The sequence below is a fragment of the Staurois parvus genome, unplaced genomic scaffold (assembly GCF_062004578.1).
Source record: "Staurois parvus isolate SC_StPar_1 unplaced genomic scaffold, SC_StPar_1.0 ptg000159l, whole genome shotgun sequence".
In the NCBI taxonomy this organism is placed as follows: domain Eukaryota; kingdom Metazoa; phylum Chordata; class Amphibia; order Anura; family Ranidae; genus Staurois; species Staurois parvus.
In genome coordinates, this window is record NW_028317955.1 from 4,806,835 (window position 1) to 4,823,050 (window position 16,216).

The following is a 16,216-nucleotide window of genomic DNA, read 5'->3' on the forward strand; positions in this document are numbered from 1 at the left end:
AGTTAAGGCATGATCCCTACATGTGTATTAGAGTTTCCTGCATTTTGGGCATCCTGGAGAACATTGAAGATGCAAGCAGGTACCAGGAGCCATCTGCATTATAGCCCTGGGTTGATTTAGAAGGTATGGTAAGCCCATAGGTTCACTTTAACTCAATGTGTTGTATATTATTTACATTTAAGCCCAACTATGAATTCATTTTGACACCTATAAGAAACTCTTCTGTATCTTTCTATACCAATATTGTAAATGATAAATGACTCAGGCTGATTCTGTTTTACGTTGGGTATTTTTCACTGGCCGGTCTACAACAGATAGAGTAATTTTCAACATTTCCAGAGCAATGAAACCAACACGGATGTTAGCAGTAGATTTGTCAGAGAAGAGTGGTTCTTGAGTTTATCACTTTACCTCTGGGACACCGGCGATACAACACTTGTCAAGACAGAAATTGGGAAGACTTTTGAATGCAGAAGAAACATATGTCTTTTCACACTTACACATTCAGAGGCTGCCAGGCCGGCCACTGAGCTTTGGCTTTGATGACAGTTAACACTTCATCTCCCTGCAAAATAGGAAAAGAAATATTGTCAGCTGCTGTATTATCAAAAAGAACGCTAAAAAGAATACATTTATTCAAATATACAATGTCCCCATATTTTTATGTCTATTTAAATAAAAATCCTCTGATTGAACAGATTAGAATATGTCATAGTATGTAAGATTTAGATTAATTAAAACTGGAGAAAAGTACGACAAGCGATTACCACCCAGTCCCTAGAGAATAAAATAGCAGTTGCTGCACTTTTTTTATGTCACACAGTATTTGTGCAGCGATTTTTCAAGTGCAGTTTTTTGGGGTAAAAATACACTCTAATGAATTAAAAAAAAAAATAATATTTAACAAAATTTTTTTGTAAAATTTAAAAGATGATGTTACACCCAGAAAATAGATACCCAACATGTCATGCTTTAAAATTGTGCACGCTCATGGATGGTGCAAAACTACGGTACTTAAAAATCTTCATAGGTGACCTTTAAAAATCTCTACAGATTACCAGATTAGAGATAGAGAGGAGAACAGGGGTGGCCAACCTGCGGCTCTCCAGCTGCTGCAGGACTACAAGTTCCATCATGCCTCTGCAAGTCAGTAACTTCCCATCTTTGCAATGCCTCATGGGAAATGTAGTTCCACAACAGCTGGAGAGCCACAGGTTAGCCACCCCTGATCTAGAATCATTGCTCTTGCTCTGCCATTCATGGTGATACCTCACATGTGTGGTTTGAACACTGTTTACATATGTGGGTGACCTACATATGCGTTCATCACTGCGCATAAGCACGGAGGGCCAGGGGCGCTTTAAAGTTTGTGCTTTTTAATTTACGTAATTATTTATTTTTTTATTTTTACACTGTCCCTTTAAAAAAATATTTGTATTATCCTCTGTGATATAAATAAGCAGTGACAGGTCCTCTTTATGGAGATCTGGGGTCAATAAGACCCCACATCTCTCGTCTACAATGTAAAGCATTCGATAAAAAAAGCATTACTCTACTGCTTTAAAAAAAATGGCCTTGTTTACAATAGGCAGGAACCGGAAGTGACATAATGACATTGCTCCGGTCCTCCTAGGCCATAGAGATGAGTGGAGGCCATCTTTCCTTCCCTCATCTCTATGCCCAGCCACCGCAATCCTCAGACTGCTTCTTGGGCGCACCGATCATCCAGGTAAGCCTGAGAACCACCGGAAAGCAGCGAGAGGGGGGGACAACCCCAAAAGTGATCTAGCGGTGAATCCATCGATAAAACCACTTTTATCAGAAAGGAAATCCCCAGATGAAAAAAACAAAACTGGCGTTATGGCACATTGCTGCAGCTATAACTGGTATTCCACTTCCAACCGAGAACACATATTTACTATGGCCCAGTTAGGAAGTGGTGCTGATAGTTGCAATAAAAAATGTCCAAATATAAAAGCCATGCAGATTCTCACTTGAATCTTGGTGTCCTTTGTGTTTTTTAAGATCTGCGCAGTAATCCAGCATGAAACAATTACACTTTAACAGTGCAGAAGCATCCTGTAATAAAGACCGGTCACTGCTGCTTTCTCTTCTTGTGCAGAGTGACTGGTCTTGTCTCCGCCCCTTCCTGTAGTTTTCTACAGGCAGCCGGTATAAGAGGGCTTACAGTGTCCCACCCACAGCTCTGCTCTCTACACAAGCCTTTTTTTTTTTTAGCTCTGTGATAGTTTTGCAAGGTAATATCTGAGTTTGTAAAGGAATTGGTGCACACATAGTGGATTCATATCCTTTGTGGCTTATACATTTAAATTAAAGTGTGTAGGTAGGAGCCATGATGTTATGGTGTTTGGCACAAATAGGCAAATTTTTGATAACTCCATGCCATGCACATGAAGATGTAGTCGTTTAACCAAGAGTGGGGATACCCCATGATGTGACCCTGACACAGGACAAATAACTGAATCTTCACTATTCATTTATTGTGGGGCAAGGACAACAAAAGAGTATTTGCACCACAGCTACAGCACTTAAAAAAGGAAAATGGAAAATGCCATTTTTTCTGGATGTTGCACCATATTATGCTCTTATGGAAACAGCTAAAGAACTGTATTTACAATTGCTTTACTTCAGTAAAAGAAGTTCTGGTTAGGTAACAACATTTGGTCTGATTCTTGTGAAAAGAGAGTCCTATAGTGAATACTATTTGGGGAACAGAGATTGTAAACCTTCAAGTTGACCCCTTTCCATGATGAAGAGTGTAAAGTAATGGAAAGGAGCAGCAGCCAGTTCAGAAGAGGCAGCAGTGGTGGCCAGTGATGGATGTTCCATAGATGGGATGATCTGGCATTGGATGCAGCCTACTGAGTACCTATTTTAGGGCCCGCTGCAGAACAGAACCCTGTTAAGGGCTTGGCTTGGAATCACAGTGTACAAGGGCTTGCAAAGTGTGTGTGGTGCCTCCCTTCTTTATCTTCAGGCTGAACTTGATAAAGTGAAAAGTGTGAGAAGAGCTGGTGAAGAAAATCAATGCTCAATGCTGTATCTTTCAAAATGTCTCTATAGTCAGTACTGGCACAGGTGTCACTGGCAGGTGTAGAGGACATTGTCCTTCTGTATATGGGGCCTGGCGAAGTAATTTGGCCTCCGACTATAAGGGGGGTTTTAGCCTACATGAGTAAGAGCACAATAAAACCAGCATGCAGCTCCCCTATACCAACAAGCTGACCTCCAAAGACCTACATCAATGCAGCTTGGTATTCAGTAATAAATTATTCAATTAATATTTTTAAATGCAAGCAGTGTAAGTACCTCAAATCTGACCTGATATCAGCCTTGTAAAGTCCATGTACAACACAGCTCAGACTAGAAGAGGGAGAAGCAGCACAGGGAGGACATCAGTTGTCCAAGAAACATGCTGATAGGAGGAGAGAGCAGAGCAACAGAGAGATGGGCTTATCAGCCTGCTGCTTCTCCTTTCACTGTCCAGTCACAGGATGGGGGGGACACATGACCCATAAGAAAAATTAGGTCTCCTACCCTGCCAGACAGGGCTGTGCTGTGTGCTCAGATTTGAAGAGGGAGAAGCAGCACAGGGATAAAATCAGTTGTCCAAGGAACATGCTGATAGGAGAAGAGAGAAGAGCAACATAGAGGTGGGGTAATCAGTCTGTTGCTTCTCCTTTCACTGTCCAGTCACAGGATGGGGGAGACACATGACTCTTAAGAAAAATTAGGTCTCCTACCCTGCCAGACAGGGCTGTGCTGTGTGCTCAGACTAGAAGAGGGAGAAGCATCACAGGGATAAAATCAGTTGTCCAAGGAACATGCTGATAGAAGAAGAGAGCAGAGCAACAGAGATATGGCTTATCAGCCTGCTGCTTCTCCTTTCACTGTCCAGTCACAGGATGGGGGAGACACATAACTCGTAAGAAAAATTAGGTCTCCTACCCTGCCAGAAAGGGCTGTGCTATGTGCCAGAGATATTTAAATCCCAGGAATGGACAAACTGAAATACAAATTCTTTTGGCAGGTAAAACAGCCCCAATATATGAGTCTCATTCCCGTCATTAGGTAATCCGCTGCCATGCATTTGAGTCTCCCTCATTTCCCAGCCGCACACTGTAACTGTGGCTGCAACTTCACCTCTGACTCAGGGCTCTGTTCCCCTTTTGCCATCCCACTGTACTGTGGCAGCTGAGATACTTTCATCAAGTATCAACTGTGTTTGTGCTTCCTCTGCACATTGGGTTTGCCTTATAAAAATTTAGATGATCAACTCCATCTAGAGACCACAATGCAGTATTTTCCTGAAATAATCCAATCAGTAAAATACTGCATTATGGCCACTAGATGGAGCTGACACTCCTGGGAAATATACCTATTAGGCAAATTGCAATAATGATTTCTGATGCCCCGTTGTGATATTCATCCAGCATTTTTTTAAATAAATAGACCTCATAATGTGTTTTAATTCCCTTAAAACTAAATGATATATTATGAATAATTATCTTTTCTTTTCAAAAGATGGCCTCGAAACTAAATAGATATTGTACAGCATTCTAAACCCAATTACAAGTGCTAGTCTCCTCCTTGTCCGGTTTCACACGACCTTGTTTAAACAGATAGTCCTCCGGAGAAGCTAATTGCTGCTTTACTTCATACAAAACTACAGCAATTAAGGTCTAATGCTGCCCTTTTTCAGCCAGGAAATGTTATGAGTGCAATGTTTGCATATAGTTTTGATTTTAGCTGACCTGACATTCAGTGCAAACCTGGAATACAATTTTTTACATGTAGTAAGAAGCCAGATTTAAAATTCGGGGGGTTGGGGGGGAATAAAGGTATGTTAGGTTATTTTGCTGAAAAAAAATATACAAAAGACAATCCTAAGAACAAAAACAATATAAATATAACATGAATGGGTATATAGAACGATAGATGTAGATAATCAGTGGCTCAAAAAACAGAATAGAATGTACAGTTATATATTGTACCATCTTCAAATCTGAAATATATTGTTGAGATGATGTTGATTTATTAAAAGTAAATAGGCTTTTCACTTTGCAAGGGAAACTTCCCAAGAGCGTGTAAATGTGGAATATCTTCAATATGGCGCAAGGTCAAGAACACAAGGACATGACCTCGAACTAGCAAGAGGAAAGCCAAAACTAATCTTAGAAAGAAGTGTATTTAAACATGCTTGGAATAAAATATAGATCTATACTCAATACAGAAAAAGTAAAAAAAAAATGTGGAGTCATGTGTTGTAGTGCATTCACTTTACACCTTTGAGATTTCTGTACTTAACCACCTGAGTCCCTGGGTCTTTTTTTCCCTATAAAATGTTTGAGTCTCACAGCTCTATTTTTTTGTCTTAGTTTTTGCAGTCTATCCTAAAATAATATACATAATATTTTGGGACTGATAGAGCTTTAATTTTATAGCAACTTTAGATACATATATGACTATATTCTATGTTTTATAAAATAAAGAAATAGTGAAAAATTAAAAAAAATATATTTTCCCATAATTCTTTCAATGCAGCTTTTCGACATCTGCTGATTAGGTAGATGAGATTATATGTAATATAACAATGATAACACTCATTGTGAAGGTTTGCATTTTACGGTAGGACAGCTTTATTCCCCTTTCAACACTACATTGTCATGCGCACTGGGGAAAAAACAAATCGGTTTGTGTAAATTGTTAGCATATCCTACAGGTCAAGGAGGATACAAATTAGCACGAGGCAACGTTTTTACAGGTTTTTGATCACTAAAATTACAGTGACAGTGTGTTCATCTACATGAGAATTTGATGCAGATATCATTTAGATCAAAACACTTCATTGTAGTCAGGAAGTCAGGATAAATCTGTGGAGGGATTTTTTAAATTAATTAAATGGGGATTTTTCGTTTCGTATTAATTAAATACACTGCTAAAAAAAATTAAAGAAACACTTTTTAATCAGAGTATAGCATTAAGTCAATTAAACTCCTGGGATATTGATCTGGTCAGTTAAGTAGCAGAGGGGGTTGTTAATCAGTTTCAGCTGCTTTGGTGTTAATGAAATTAACAACAGGTGGACTAGATGGGCAACAATGAGACATCCTCCAAAGCAGGAATGGTTTTACAGGTGGAGGCCAGTGACATTTTCTTCCCTACTCTTCTTTTCTGACTGTTTTTCACTAGTTTTGCATTTGGCTAGGGTCAGTGTCACTACCCGTAGCATGAGGCCATACCTGGACCCCTACAGAGGTTGCACAGGCAGTCCAACTCCTCCAGGATGGCACATCAATACTTGCCATTGCCAGAAGGTTTGCTGTGTCTCCCAGCACAGTCTCAAGAGCATGGAGGATATTCCAGGAGACAGGCAGTTACTCTATGAGAGCAATAGAAGGTCCTTAACCCATCAGCAGGACTGGTATCTGCTCCTTTGTGCAAGAAGGAACAGGATGAGCACTGCCAGAGCCCTACAAAATGACCTCCAGCAGGCCACTGATGTGAATGTCTCTGACCAAACAATCAGAAACAGACGTCATGAGGGTGGCCTGAGGGCCCGACATCCTCTAGTGGGCCCTGTGCTCACTGCCCGGCACCATAGAGCTCAATTGGGATTTGCCATTGAACATCAGAATTAGCAGGTCCACCACTGGCGACCTGTGCTTTTCACAGATGAGAGCAGGTTCACCCTGAGCACATGTGACAGACGTGAAAGGGTCTGAAAGAGCCGTGGACAACATTATGCTGCCTGCAACTTCATTCAGCATGACTGTTTTGGCGGTGGGTCAGTGATGGTCTGGGGAGGCATATTCATGGAGGGATGCACAGCCTAGACAATGGCACCCTGACTGCCATTAGGTATCAGGATGAAATCCACGGACCCATTGTCAGACCCTATGCTGGTGCAGTGGGTCCAACACTACTGAGTACCATTGTGAGTTTCTGCAATGAAATTTCAGGAAAATGGACTTGCCTGCTACATAATTTTTTTCACTTTTATTTTCGGGGTGTCTTTGAATTCAGCCCTATGTAGGTTGATAATTTTCCTTTTCATCAAATGATGGGGCATCCTTACATTCCTAACACATTACCCAGTCCATATCAGTATAGCTATCCAGCATGATATTTTTCCCCATTGAGATGTGTTTTCAAAGTGTTCCGTTAATTGTTTTGATCAGTGTATATATAGGGCCAGCGTTTGTAGGGATATTGGCCTAAAAAAGTTCAGCAACAGATCACTTCTAATAGTGATCTATTGCTGGTTTCAAACTATATGAGTTATTTGCTGCTACTGCTGGGAGAGACAGGTAAGGTCTGCTGCAGCTCTACCTGAGAATCTGTACAGAAAAGAAGTGAAGCAAAGGAGAACACATTTGCTCTCCAACTACACCATTCTCCTACTATCCCTCCTCTATGTGACAGTGCTTAGGCCTGGGAATTAGTTCTTTAGGCTCTAGAAAGGAAGGAGCAGTACAGTTTTTTCTCTGGTAATGGCAGGCTAGTAAGACAGTGGAGTTAATTTAAGAGATACATTGAGTAACATAGATAACTGCTCTGGGATGGAATGGTGGTCTTCTATACTCCTAAATTACTTACTCTGCTTCTCATATTTGTCCAATAATATTTAATCTTCCAAAGTAGATCTTGATCTGATTGGTGACTTCTAAGCACTACATCAGGCTTTCTGCATCTGGGAGAAAGTAAGGCGACTACAGTGGTAGGTGTGCTTGACAATACCTCCTATGCATTCCAAATAGGTAAGCAAAGAGGGGTTCATTGGGGTAGACTGCAGAACTATAGTAAGGCCTGTAATATGTCCTGAAGCCATGGCCATGAAGGCCATGTTCCCAGTAGCCATAGCATGGATTATTTTAATTTTATTGGAATGTACCTTCATTTATTGTTCTAGAGTTTTGAGACCCTTCTTCATATCATATTTGTATTTATATGACAAGGTTATTTCCCCACAGGGATCAACACACCATTAGCACTGCATGAGATTTCATTGAGATTACATTTATTCAGTATTATGTCTTCCTAGGCAAGACCAAAGCATTAAAAAGAAAATATAGTCGGTTTCTCCCCATTGCAAACAATTATGTCATATTTGATGTATCCAAATGACCCATCCCATGCTGCTTTTACTTAACAATGTAGTAATTTTTAATGAATATTTCACTAAATTTAATTTATTTTGTGTAGTTGCTTAGGATACAGTAGCTGTGGTCTAATTCTGCTTCTGTTAATTTGCCATTACATTTTAAAATTTCTATACTTTAATAGAATACTCTGTTCTATCGAGTTTCATTAGCATAGTCCAGAACATGACCCCTTTTTTCACCACTCATGCAAATTAATAATTCTTCTTTATTAATTGGAATCTGAATAAAAGTTTCAAAGACTTATGTTGTTCTTTATTAGAGGGCTAGTGGTTTATTTTGCCAGGAAAGCAAATTACAAACATTCTGCCTCTCGTAAAACATTATTGCCCATCATTCGCCAGCAGATGTTTTCTTTAAATGAGATCATTAATGTTGTGGTAAAATGCTCTCCAAAGATTCATGCAGCAGTTCTATATGTCTTTTCCAGTCTGGTTTGATATTCAACATTTCGGATCTATCGTAATTTCTTTTTTAGGTGAAGAACCATCTAACTATTTAGGTGACATAATTTTTGAGGTAGTATGGTCACTCTAATAAATGGCACCCCATGAAAGCTTCATCATGCATTCCAAATTAAATTTTGGGGCACTCTACATTAGGACTAGCAAGAGCATGTAAAAATCATGTACTGTACATTCAATTGAAAGCATGAGGCCAGTCATTTTGCTACTATGTAAACAAGCATGTAAACTTAATGAGCAAGGGAGTAAAATAAAAGGGGTTCCAGGTCACTTTAATATGTAAATGCTAAAAGAGTTCTGGGGACACTGTATACACTGTTCCTGGGCTTGGTAGGCTCAGACTTTTGAAGACCCAAGTGTGAACATGGTTCATTGGAAGTCTTGTAGAGTAGAGGAATGTATTGCTAAGCCCCAAATGTGCATAAAGATGTAACTTTACCTTTGTGTCTGATAAAGATGCAAAATACGAGAGATTAGGGTAATTTACGAAAACTATACTCTACATCTGATTACTCTCAGTTTTTAAAGTAGAAGGCCGATCTACACCTATAATTAAACCTGCTCCCCCCCCCCCCATTCTAAGCCCTATACTAACTAGCCTGCAAAGTAAAGATGTGTATACTTATCTAATCTAAGGGAGCTCCGGTCTGGTCATGTGATCGTCTCCCAGAACTGGCTTCAGGGGAGAGGAGGGAAAGTGGACAATGGATGCCCCATAGGAAATCTATGGGTAGCTGTTGTCATTACTCTCTCGTCTCCTCTGAAGGCCTCTGGGGAGATCACATGATTGGACTGGAGCGCTCTTAGATTAGGTAAGTATACACATCTTTCCATTATGGACTAGTTAGTATAGGGCTTAGAATGGGGGTGGGAGAAGGTTTAAGTTTAGAATGGACGTCTAATTAAAGCACTTTCGGCAATTGATTTAATCAAGGGTTTAGTGTGCATAATGTTCCAGGAATCCTACTCACCAGCTGAGCCCCCCTTTTCACATGACATCAGACAGGGGTTTTTCTTCCTCACAGCTGCTGTCACATTTAAAATCGGCACAAGCGTTTTTGCAGAGCCTCGTCATTCATTGATTGAATGAATAAACTACAATTCCCATTTTCCAACGTAGCAGATGGCTTGTAGTTCTCAATGGAATATGAGAGAACTGATCAACGCACTCATACTCTAGCCACTCGTCTTCTAGCTTTCTACCTGAAAGAGTGTACAGAGGTATGGGCAGAAAGCTGGAAGGAGAGTTTGCAGAGCGCATGTGATCTGTTGATCCCGGGTGCAATGTTTTGCAGACTTCTTTAGGAAAAAATAATAACTGCACATTTATTTCTGCAAAAATATGTTTTTTTTTTTAAATATTATATTTTCCTTAAAATGCCACTTATCTTTTAACCTAGCCGTTGGTGCAGTTTCTTTTTGAGCTTTTTGAGACTTTTTGGGTTCCCCAACAATAGTTTATATACTAGCTTTTTTGTAATGCATTATCTTCATGATTTGATGCCCATTGCTTAAAAGACAAAAGCTGTAACGCTATCAATATTTCCCAGTTTCAGTTATCCTGATGCTGATGTACATGAACATCCTCACAGAAGGTAGCATCTCCCAAAGCTTTCCAAGAAGATTACTAATTTACCTGAACAAAACTTCAAATATAAGTGCTAAGCCCAAGTTTCCTTCATAAAGATGGTTGATAAGGCTAGGGTAAAGGTAAGGTGGTTTGGGCATCTTTCACCAAATTTTCTTTGAGGTTCTAATTCAAATAAATTACAGCATTTTGGAGTCTTGGTGCCCAAACTGCAGCTCTGTGGTACATATTCGATGGCCTTCAGGTTTCTGTAGCCATTCATGGGAGCATTAATTTGTAAAAGGGCTGTATAAACAGTTATTTCTATCTGTCTTGTGTAAGATCACTTGTCTCTATAACGTTCTTCTGCAGTATACAAGTGAAACTCGAAAAATTAGTATCGTGCAAAAGTTCATTTATTTCAGTAATGCAACTTAAAAGGTGAAACTAATATATGAAATAGACTCATTACATGCAAAGCAAGAGAGTTCAAGCCGTGATTTGTCATAATTGTGATGATTATGGCTTACAGCTCATGAAAACCCCAAATCCACAATCTCAGAAAACTAGAATATTACAAGCAATCAATAAAACAAGGATTGTACATAGAACAATATCGGACCTCTGAAAAGTATAAGCATGCATATGTACTCAGTACTTGGTTTGGGCCCCTTTTGCAGCAATTACTGCCTCAATGCGGCGTGGCATGGAAGATATCAGCCTGTGGCACTGCTGAGGTGTTATGGAAGACCAGGATGCTTCAATAGTGGCCTTCAGCTCTTCTGCATTGTTCGGTCTCATGTCTCTCATCTTTCTCTTGGCAATGCCCCATAGATTCTCTGTGGGGTTCAGGTCAGGCGAGTTTGCTGGCCAATCAAGCACAGTAATCCCACGGTCATTGAACCAGGTTTTGGTGCTTTTGGCAGTGTGAACAGGTGCCAAGTCCTGCTGGAAAATGAAGTCAGCATCCCCATAAAGCTTGTCTGCGGAAGGAAGCATGAAGTGCTCCAAAATCTCTTGGTAGATGGCTGCCTTGACCCTGGACTTAATGAAGCACAGTGGACCAACATAAGCAGATGACATGGCTCCCCAAATCAACACAGACTGTGGAAACTTCATACTGGACTTCAAGCATCTTGCAGTGTGTGCCTCTCCATTCTTCCTCCATACTTTGGGTCCTTGGTTTCCAAATGAGATGCAAAAGTTGTTCTCATCAGAAAAGAGGACTTTGGACCACTGAGCAACAGACCAGGTCTGTTTTTCTTTAGCCCAGGTAAGACGCTTCTGGCATTGTTTGTTGCTCAGGAGCGGCTTGAAAAGAGGAATACGACATTTGAAGCCCATGTCCAGGATCCATCTGTGTGTGGTGGCTCTTGATGCACTGACTCCAGCCTCAGTCCACTCCTTGTAAAAGTCCCCAACACTTTTGAATGGCCTTTTCCTGACAATCCTCTCCAGGCTGCGGTCATCCCTGCTGCTTGTGCACCTTTTTCTTCCACACTTTTCCCTTCCACATAACTTTCTATTAATGTGCTTTGATACAGCACTTCCAACTTTTGCAATTACCTTTTGAGGCTTTCCCTCCTTATGGAGGGTGTCAATGATGGTTTTCTGCACAACTGTCAGGTCAGCAGTCTTTCCCATGATTGTGATTCCTTCTGAAACAGACTGAGAGACCATTTAACGGCTCAGGAACCCTTTGCAGGTGTTATGGGTTAATTAGCTGATTAGAGTGGGACACTTTGAGCCGAGAATATTGCACATTTTCACAATATTCTAATTTTCTGAGATTGTGGATTTGGGGTTTTCATGAGCTGTAAGCCATAATCATCACAATTATGACAAATCACGGTTTCAACTATCTTGCTTTGCATGTCATGAGTCTATCTCGTATGTTAGTTTCACCTTTTAAGTTGCATTACTGAATTATATGAACTTTTGCAAGATATTCTAATTTTTTGAGTTTCACCTGTATCTCCAGTCTTCAACCACACCTGTAGCATGTCCCTAGTCTCTGGCTATCTCCAGCAGTTATGTCAGCTGTCTCAAATAATCTTTTGAAACAATAAATATACTGAACACCACATGAGGCCCAGCTGGGAATGTCAAGGGCCACAGTTAAGGCCCCTCAATTCCTGGTAAATTGCCCACCACTACATAGGAGGGTCCTTGAAAGAGCTTGAGAGCATGACCAGGCAAAAAAACCTTTGGCCTTTTCAACCTAAGGCTCCTGCAAATCAATGAAATGATTATTAGATGATGATTTGGAACAGTACATGATAGAAATTAAGGTAGAAAAATTTTATTGCAGGCAAATATAGAACACATCACAAAATATCACAAAATTCCCAATTCCCAAATTTTAGGTCATCCTCAGAAAAGTAATAAAAGGAATAAATCTTCCAATGGGAACACTAGTTCGGGTGCCCTGGGGGACCCCCAGGGGATTCCATTAATTTGAAGGGATTTCCTCGCAGGGATTTTTTTGCCATCTGTCTCTCCAATGGGACACAGATGGCAAAAAAAATAAATTAATTACATCGGTAATATACTGTATATCTAATGACTGGACAGGCAAAAATACAAATCCTTTGGCAAGTAAAATGGTAATAATAATTGTACTGCAGTTGTGCATGTAGATGTTCAACTTACAAAACAGATTTCATTTTTGTATCAAATGGGGAATAGTTGGACTATTTGTTACATTTTCTGTCCATCTTTGCTTCCTTCAAGGAGACTTACATTTCCCAGTAACACCTGGGGCATCTAAATGTTCTGTTCCCCTTCTCTAAAGCCCATTCTAAATATATTTCCTAGGAGAATCAGCACCACTGGCTTCATAATAGATTCTCTATAAAAATACAGCTGAATTTGCAACAGAATTGTGAAACCGGAATTTCAGCCTCTCAGAAGTAGGAAGTCAGGGAAATACCAGTTAGGACACACACAGCATGACAACCTTTCAAAGAATGTAGATGTAGGTGGGTATAGATCCACTTTGGTCCCTCTATCTCAGTGGTTCCCAACCTCGGTCCTTAAGTACCCCTAACAGGCAAGATTTCCTTCACCTTGCAAAGGTGCTTTAAATCAATGCCAATGGCTTAGTATTTATGACAGCTATTTTATTTATTTAAGGAAATTCCCAACACATGGCCTGTTGGGGGTACTCGAGAACTGAGGTTGTGAACCACTGCTTTGTATGCTTTATCTTCTGTGGATTTTTCCTAATGCGATGAAACCAAAGTTACCCTTGATCGTGCTCATTTTCATATTCAGTAACTTCTAAAAGCAAGCTGAAGGACTACCTTTTTAAGCAATATTGTTATTCACCTAAGAGATAAATCAGAATTTCTCAGTAGCTCCTGATCAGCTAATTACTTCTGCTATCAACATTACAAATGCAGCTTCCCAATCAACACCTTAGATATTTCAAAGAAAGTTCTCCTTTATCTTACCACTTCCTGCCATTCATGATTCACTAGCAAAGAAACTATTAAAAACAAAGTAAGAGTTCTCTTATCAAAGCCTGCCAGCCACAAAGGCAATATGTAATAATGAACATTTAGAAAGGATATGCATAAAAATCATTTTCTAATTAGACTTTTCTAAAGTTTTAGTGAGTATCCCTTTATTCTTACTAGCTTTATGTGAAGGTTATTGGGGCTCATAAAAAAAGAAAAATGCCTGTAAAATGTAAATGTGACCACATTTTTTTAAAATTTTGGATAGAGTGGGGAGGAGGTAAAACACCATCAGGGCATTCTTTGCTATTTGTGTCCTTCTGTAAAGAATTCTCTTCCCTTCCTGCTGTGAAGATGCAACACTTGGATGGGTATTGAGGAGTGCCAGGGACAAAAGTTCATATCACTAAGAGGTCTTTTTGAAAAGTTTATTGGTTAAGAATTAAAAAAAAGCCAATGCGTATTGGGGAAAGGTCTCCTCTTCCTCAGGGCTTGATGGCAGTGGATGTTATTAGAATCATGATGAGATGCAACAAAAGAACTATGTTAGGGCTTAATAAAGACTGTGTGATCTTAATAATACTATGAACTAGAATTTACAAAAGCCAATAAACATTTAAAAAAGACCTCTGAGTGATATGAACTTTGTAATAGCCACTCTTCATACCCATCCCAGAGTTTATCAACTGCTGATCCCTCTTTTTGTCATGATCAGAGAGGTCCGCCTAGGACTAGAACAAGGTCCACCTACACTACACCTTCATTACATATCAGCTCCTTTTGCATATCCTTTAGAACCAAGCCTCACTTATATTGGTCCAGCACTGTCACACATGCATCAGACACCTTGAAGATGCAAGAGGGGAATTTCCCTCTTGGACAGTTTCACCATAACATTGTCCACATTTCAAGATTTCCTTTCACCTCTAGCTCTCATGACAACTATAAAATGTATTATTTCCACTTTGGTCACAGGACAGACAGAGGAATGATTCCCCCCAGAGGGGATACAGATCACAATAAACACTTTAGAGAGGGTCTAACCTTTCTCTTCTTTATTTAAAGATCCCCTACTCGATTCAAAGTTAAAAAAAAACAGTGACCTACTTGAGTAAAGCTAAAATCCAAACACTGTATGAAAACTTGGTTTGACCTTACGGTATCTTTGGCTTGTATTCCGAGATAACATCAATGTCAGGGTAGTGAAAGGACTTCATCAGACTGCTCATTGTGTTTTTATGTAAATCTGCAGTATGCACACTTTTCTATACATAAACTGGTTTCCCATGATCATAAGTTGTTAAATTCCTTTCCAATGACAGGAAATATATGCTTTAAAGTAACTCTTTCTTTGCTAAAACCATTATAACACCTTGACAGCAATGGAGGAACCCACAGGTGTTTGCAGGATGTATCTTTTAGACAACATCTTCAGTGCACCAGGACCACTGAAAATTAAGGTTCTCTGATATGTGTAACTCAGCTTTCCTTAAAAAATTGGAGGAACCAACCACAACCTTTCACATCCCAAAACTCCATCTTGGCTGTTCAGTGGACTTGATGTCCTACAGGGAGCTATGGGAGGCAGAAGAGGGTTTAGGTTAAGTGTTGAGATTTTTGATAGGGGCAGATTTAAGTGCTGGGGTGTGACTGTTAGGGAAGGTAGAGAGGAACTTTAGCCTTTTGTCCTGCTATTGATGTCAAAAGCAATGTGCCAAGAACTACCAGTGCTGACTCCTGGTGCTGAACACTAATGTATCATGATGTATGGGAGGTTTTGAGGGTGGTGATGTTGGATTTGGCATGGGGTACATAAGAAACAGTGGTGATACTTTTATTTACTTTAATAAAACAGACACTTTGCCAAGTGATTAATCTAAATATCTAGCACAAAGTAGGCCATTTTGGCAAGCCGTAACGACCCGTCATGCATTTCTAAACAGATTAAGGCTGTTTCTAATATCACAGATTTTCCCAGATGGCAAAATAAACAGAGCAGCGTCTCTCCGCCAAGCCAAAAAAACCTTAAGTAACTATAAAATAAACATTACAAGAAGCACAAGGGATAAAACAAACCTTGGACCATGTGAAAACGCTTTAACGTGTCAAAGCACTAATTTGTCTGCAAGTCCTGTGCGAAAGCAAAGGCTGCCTTTCAAGTTAATTCTTTAATCCAATCATTGTGCGACACCAGCAGGCCTTTCTAATGTGTTAAAGGGAGACCATTGTGTATTTTTAATAAGCTTTCATTTTATGTTGTTAATGTGGCAGTCATATGAAGGAAAAAAAACATATTTTCCACATTTACATGCATGCTTCAACATATTTTAATTATCATATTGCACAAAGAGATTGGCAGCCACTACATAGGACACCTGTCTTTTTTATGTAATCACTATTTTTTCTGTAAAAAGAGAACTGCTTTTCAGACTGCTGTAGGTTGCATTTGATTGATACATTTCAACAGATTTTAGTGATTCTCTAAAGTATAATCCCACAGTAAACTTTTATTAAATTACTTTGTCACTGAGGCCTGGTTCA

The 16,216-nt window shown here is 39.6% G+C and overlaps 1 protein-coding gene across 1 annotated transcript in view; it reads right to left on the reverse strand.

The window, feature by feature from the left end:
• The window catches only part of SPON1 (spondin 1), a 491,275-nt gene that overhangs the window by 126,012 nt on the left and 349,047 nt on the right, over positions 1 to 16,216 (reverse strand). Inside the window, exon 7 of the mRNA XM_089675872.1 lies at positions 501 to 565. Within this exon, the coding sequence (XP_089531998.1) occupies positions 501 to 565 (65 nt within the window). The remainder of the gene's footprint in view (positions 1 to 500; positions 566 to 16,216) is intronic.